Genomic DNA, 5,250 nt, shown 5'->3' with positions numbered 1-5,250 from the left:
CGCGCGCGCGNGGNGGNGGNGGNGGGGGGCCTGCAGGGCTGCAAGTCAGCGCCCGGTCCGGGCGCCACAGGTGGGCTCAATGCGAGTGCTTGGGGACCACGTGACCGGTGGCCAGGACGGGCTTAGTGTCTTGGTGGTGGCGAGTCTTGGAGAGCTTGGCGGGGGGAGCCTGTCTCTTGTTGCCGAAGATTCCAGCACCCTTGGTTCTGGTCAGCAGCCGCGTACGCCCGCACTATCGTGTCGCAGGGTCGCAGTCCCCAGGGCCCCCTATCAAGCCCCTAATCCGCAAATTTACCTGGAGCCGCCGACGACTGACGACTGCAGCACAGCCGGCTAGGCGTCGCCGACACGAACCAAGCATCATCCATTTCTGCCCCGTTGCGTCTTCTCTCGCCTATTCGTCCCTCCTTGTTCTCTTTTTTTTTCTCGTTCTCTTTCTTCCGTCTCCTTTCGGGCCAAAGTCATTTTGGCCTTTGTTTTGGGTTTCCCCCTTCGCCCCAACCACGAAAGCTCGCGCCGCCACCAACATAGACATTCCACCTGTCTGGTTGGCTCCCTCCGGCTTTTCGGAGTTTGATGTGCACGAGGTGACAAAGGTGACGCACCACCACCTCCACCACCCGGCGCACATCAAGCAAACCATCGAATCCATCTCACGAACCGGCTCCCTTCCGCCTCAACATCAATCAAAGTCGATATTCTGCAGTCCACGCGAGGGGGAATACACAACAAACCGGACGGTTACCACGGTTCCATCATGGCCGGGCGTTATGAACGGGTAGGTTGCCTTTGACAGACTGCGCAGGCAATCTAGATCTGACTCTGGATCGCATGATAGCTAACATGATTTGTTCACGGCGACTAGGTGAATGCCCGCGATGAAGAGGACGACCACACTCCCTCCCGGACGCAAAGGATACCGAACTCGCCCCCGCCGTCGTTCCATTCGAGGGCGTCGTCCATCATATCCATCGAGCGAGATCGAGACAACAATGCGCGACAGGGCAGGGTAGACTCGGCGCTCGCCGACGCCTTCGACAGCGGCGATGATAGCGACGACGAGGTCGACGACACCCAGCGCCTCGTGCGTGGCGCCCCGCAATCACCATTGGCGGCATTCACGCCTTCGTCGTCGAGCTCAACGTCTGGGCAGCCGGCCACCGCAGGTAGCGCTCCCGCCGTGCCTGCCCGCGCTCCGGCGACGGTACCGCCGCCCGGGGCTGCCTCGACGCCGTTTCGGGTCTACGGTGGTGGCATTCAATCGGATGGCGTCTTTTCGAACATCATGGCGAAGCCGGAGCGCGGGGAGGAGAAGGAGGAACAGCCACCGGTGAGTTTTGCCTGAACAGACCATCAACCACACGACAAAGCTCATGACTAACTTATCCCTCCCCCAACAGACGTACGAACAGGCTGCTGCAGACTCGGCACCGCCATACTGGGAGACGACTATTCTCGGGCCCGGACTCGGCGGACTTGACGAGGTGTACATAGACGGCATGCCCGTCGGGTCCTTCTTCTCGTTTGTGTGGAACGGCTTGATCTCGGTGTCGATCCAGCCGCTGATCGGGTTCCTGCTCACGTATCTGCTTCACTCGTCGCACGCGGCCAAGAACGGCTCGCGTAGCGGCCTGGGCATCACCCTGATCCAGTGGGGCTTCTACATGAAAAACACCCCGGGCAGCTCCGGGAGTGGGAGCTCGGATGGGTACGCGAACCCTCCGGACCCCAACTCGCACGACTTTGACCCCAACAACGTTGGGACTGGCGGCGGCGGCGGCGGGGACTCGAGCTCAGGGTCGAACGCGGGAATCGCGGGGACAGAGTGGATCGCGTACATCCTCATGATCGTGGGCTGGTTCGTCCTCATCCGGGCCCTCAGCGACTACATCCGGGCGAGGAGACACGAGCAGCTGGTACTGCAGAGCCCGGATCGCGGGCTTGGCGTCGCCATTGTTGCCGAGGGGGAGAGTCCCGACCGGGTTGTTTGAGCACCGTTTCTTCGTCTAGCATACACGTCTTATTTCTTTCGTTGTCTTTCTCTCTTTCTTTCCGTCCCTCGGATCACTCCGGCAGATCCTCCTGCACAACATCCACCACTCCCGGTAAATTTGTTTCCTAGAGCTTTCATTTCCTCTTTACCTAGCTGTCAGCCACCTACGGTGTCCAGCATGTCGAGTTGAGCCAAGTCGTCCTTGAGCCCGAGTGTATCAGTATCACAGAAAGTCATGCCATCAACGTGGCGATGCAAGGAAATGCAATAAGCTGTAACCGTCTGTCACTCAGTACCTTTGGTGAATGCTGTGATGACCGACGGTTCAATGAGTGAGTACTTACTCACCTATGAAGTCACGTTGACACATAGGATCATGCACCAACCCCAACCCAGGCCAGCTGACGTGCCTGCTAGGCGGGGAAACAGAGCAGCCAGGACATGGAATGGGACGGCGCGGGGCAGCAGCCGTACATCATCGGCTTGCTTTGCAGGGAGGTATCGATGGTCTTGCCTTGGTATTGTCGCTCTCGAGGATTTGCTTGAATGAGCGCCCCCGTGTTGTAACATCTCGCAGCAATCCATCGCGTAGACTGTCTACTATTTCTCGTCCTGGAAACAAGAAAAACCAACGCCCTTTCGCACACGAAGCCAGGAACGTTAAAAAAAAAAAAGGCATCGGGATATCCATTACCCAACCTGGCCTGCTTGCGACCTTTGCTCGGTCAAAGGCCGAGCTCAGCGCCCTCCCCGCTGCTGTTCACGCCCAAAGCGCCCCTCCGGCCCGTCGTGCACATCACCGTCCGCGGCTCGATATACTCGGCGACGCGCCCCCGCGAGATGGCGTGGCAGTGCACGGGCACGTCCAACGCCAGCCTAGTGGGGAACCTCGCGCGCGAGGACATCATCAAGTCGGCGGCCGTCAAGGACGCCTTCCTCAAGGTGGACCGGGCGCACTACGCGCCCTACAGGCCCTACGAAGACTCGCCCCAGCCCATCGGCCACGGCGCCACCATCTCGGCGCCACACATGCACGCCACGGCCGTCCAGCAGCTGCACGACCGCGTGCTGCCGACGACGGCGAACCCGGCCCCCCGCGTGCTCGACGTCGGCTCCGGGTCCGGGTACCTCACGCACATACTGGCGGAGCTGGCGGGGCCCCGCGGCGTCGTTATTGGTGTCGAGCACATTTCCGAGCTGCGCGACCTGGGCGAGGCGAACATGCGCAAATCGGCCGAGGGGAGGGCGCTGCTGGAGTCGGGCCGGGCGCGGTTCGTGGTCGGGGATGGGCGCAAGGGGTGGAAGGAAGGTGGGGAGGAGGAGGAGGGATGGGACGTGATCCACGTAGGGGCCAGCGCGCGCGAGATGCACCCGGAGCTGCTGGCGCAGCTGAGGACGCCGGGGAGGATGTTTATTCCAGTCGATGACGCGCCCGGGTCGCAGATACAGCACGTCTGGGTCGTGGACAGGGACGCGGGCGGGGTGGTGTCGAGCCGCAAGCTGTTTGGGGTGCGCTACGTGCCGCTGACGGACTCGCCGCCGAGGGTCTGAGGATGTTTGTCTGCCTGGTTATATTAAATGCCTTGAAACCTAGGTGACGATGAGGCCTTGACATTCGAACCGTTGCCGTTTGGGTTGCTTTTCTTGACACTCCTTCTTTTCCACCCAGACTGTATCTTCCCAGTTCGCTGGTTCATCCTCATATCACCACCGCATAATCCTAACACCGTAATATCACACAACGCCTTTATAGCTCGGCACAAAAACCCAACGCCATCACAGCTCGTCGTGGTTCCCGTGGACCCTCTGCCGGCCCTTGCCCTCCTCCCTCTCCTGCCGCTGCAGCCGCCTCTCGGCCCTGCTGGCCTGCAGGTGTACGTTCTCCCACGCCTCCCGGTGCTGCCTCCCCTGCACCGTCTCGAGCAGCAGGGCGGCCTTGATCTCGAACGTCATGGTCCTGTTGGCCGGGTCCGGGTCTGAGTGCGACATGGGCCAGGCGATGACGCGGTTGTGCGCCGCGTGCGTCACGTACTTTTCGAGGTCGACCAGTTGTACTAGATGATGGGGGTTGGTTGTTAGTCTAATAAGCTGACAAAGTAAACGAGCAAGGGCCAAGCCAAAAACTCACTCCTACACCGGCTACTGTCGGCAACCCACAGCGGCAAGATGTCATACAGCGCCCCCGGCGCAAATATCATGACCTTGTCCCCCGCGGCCGCCGTCCCCTCGGGCGCGCCCGGCTTGTCGTGGACGCCAAAGTGCCACCGCCGGCCCGAGTAGCCGTCGACGCCGTCGTGCTCAACAAAGGCGCGCACAGTCGGCGGCACGTCGGTCAGCTCCATCAGCAGCAGCACCCGCTCGCCCCCGCGCAGCTCGTCGCCGTCCCAGCCGCCCGGGTACGCGGCGCTGCCGGTCCCGTCGAGCGCGGACCGCCGCAGCGCCTCGGCCCAGGGCGCGAGCCCGCGCTCGGGATAAGGGTCGGGGAGGTCGGCGGCCGTGTACTGGCGCGCGCGGAAGGTGGCAGTCGCGCTGCACGAGACGTGGAAGCCGCCGGGGACGTCGCGGTTGATGCGGGATGGGGAGGTGGTGGTGGTGGATGAGGAGGAGGAGTCGGAGTCGGGGATGGCGTGTAGGTCGAGGTCGAGGAAGGGTCGGGTCCAGCGGAAGGCCTGGGGCGTGCGGCGGGACGGGTGGGAGCGGTCCAAGTGGTCCCAGGCCTGAGTTGGTGCTGCGGCGTGGAGGAGGAGGGCGAGGGAGAGGGTGATTCTGGAGAGGTGCATTTTGGTGTTGGGGCTGTCTGTTGATATCTGCCCCTGAGGTTCGGGATGAGTCGGATCTGGAGGTTGCTTTTGTTCACAGCTACGTTTACTATTTTGCGGCCACTGCTTTCTGTCCTCTACGGGTTTCTCTCGACAAGTGTATCGAATGTTGGTCTTGGCTGCCACTTCGGGACTTCCATCCGTGGCCGTGCCGAATAGGCTAATTTGAAGCACAACGGTGGCTGCCGCTCCGAGACGGAGTTGATCATTGCAGTTGAGAACTCGTGATAATTTGGCATGGGCTGATGCAATATTTTGCTCTTTGCTATCAACAAGGCTCTAAGCCTCTTGAGTAGGTAGGTATCATGGCCGCCCCAGTTGGTGGCGGCAGGTCGAGATGGAATAGCGTTAGTTTTGGCCAAACAAGGCAGGACGGTGTCCACAGCCCTGCCCCGCATCCTAGATGCCCCAACCCGAGCCGTGACACATCCCATCTCA

At 61.4% G+C, this 5,250-nt stretch overlaps 3 protein-coding genes across 3 annotated transcripts; 2 read left to right on the top strand and 1 right to left on the bottom strand.

The window, feature by feature from the left end:
* Nucleotides 1-187: 187 nt before the first annotated feature.
* Nucleotides 188-2,245, top strand: GGTG_05318 (metal homeostatis protein BSD2). The gene is made up of 3 exons (XM_009223117.1): nt 188-778; nt 866-1,330; nt 1,401-2,245. The coding sequence occupies exons 1-3, from the start codon at nt 758-760 to the stop codon at nt 1,989-1,991; spliced, it is 1,077 nt and encodes a 358-aa protein (XP_009221381.1). The 5' UTR covers nt 188-757; the 3' UTR covers nt 1,992-2,245.
* Nucleotides 2,246-2,833: 588 nt separating this feature from the next.
* GGTG_05317 (protein-L-isoaspartate O-methyltransferase) lies at nt 2,834-3,544 on the top strand (the record flags this gene model as incomplete). The annotated part of the gene is made up of 1 exon (XM_009223116.1): nt 2,834-3,544. One exon carries the CDS (start codon nt 2,834-2,836, stop codon nt 3,542-3,544), a length of 711 nt encoding a protein of 236 aa, XP_009221380.1.
* On the bottom strand, nt 3,481-5,150 carry GGTG_05316 (hypothetical protein). The gene is made up of 2 exons (XM_009223115.1): nt 4,122-5,150; nt 3,481-4,047 (listed from the first exon to the last, which is right to left on the bottom strand). Exons 1-2 carry the CDS (start codon nt 4,771-4,773, stop codon nt 3,770-3,772), a joined length of 930 nt encoding a protein of 309 aa, XP_009221379.1. The 5' UTR covers nt 4,774-5,150; the 3' UTR covers nt 3,481-3,769.
* Between the last annotated feature and the right edge of the window lie 100 nt (nt 5,151-5,250).

This window comes from Gaeumannomyces tritici, assembly GCF_000145635.1.
Source record: "Gaeumannomyces tritici R3-111a-1 unplaced genomic scaffold supercont2.3, whole genome shotgun sequence".
Lineage (NCBI taxonomy): Eukaryota > Fungi > Ascomycota > Sordariomycetes > Magnaporthales > Magnaporthaceae > Gaeumannomyces > Gaeumannomyces tritici.
This window is presented reverse-complemented; position numbering and strand designations above follow the sequence as displayed.

Coding starts and splice junctions, on each gene's coding strand:
- GGTG_05318 (XM_009223117.1), top strand. CDS start 758: ATGGCCGGGCGTTATGAACGG. Junction 779..865: donor TGGCCGGGCGTTATGAACGG/GTAGGTTGCCTT, acceptor CACGGCGACTAG/GTGAATGCCCGCGATGAAGA. Junction 1,331..1,400: donor AGAAGGAGGAACAGCCACCG/GTGAGTTTTGCC, acceptor CTCCCCCAACAG/ACGTACGAACAGGCTGCTGC.
- GGTG_05316 (XM_009223115.1), bottom strand. CDS start 4,773: ATGCACCTCTCCAGAATCACCCTCTCCCTCGCCCTCCTCCTCCACGCC. Junction 4,048..4,121: donor CGACAGTAGCCGGTGTAGGA/GTGAGTTTTTGG, acceptor CCCATCATCTAG/TACAACTGGTCGACCTCGAA.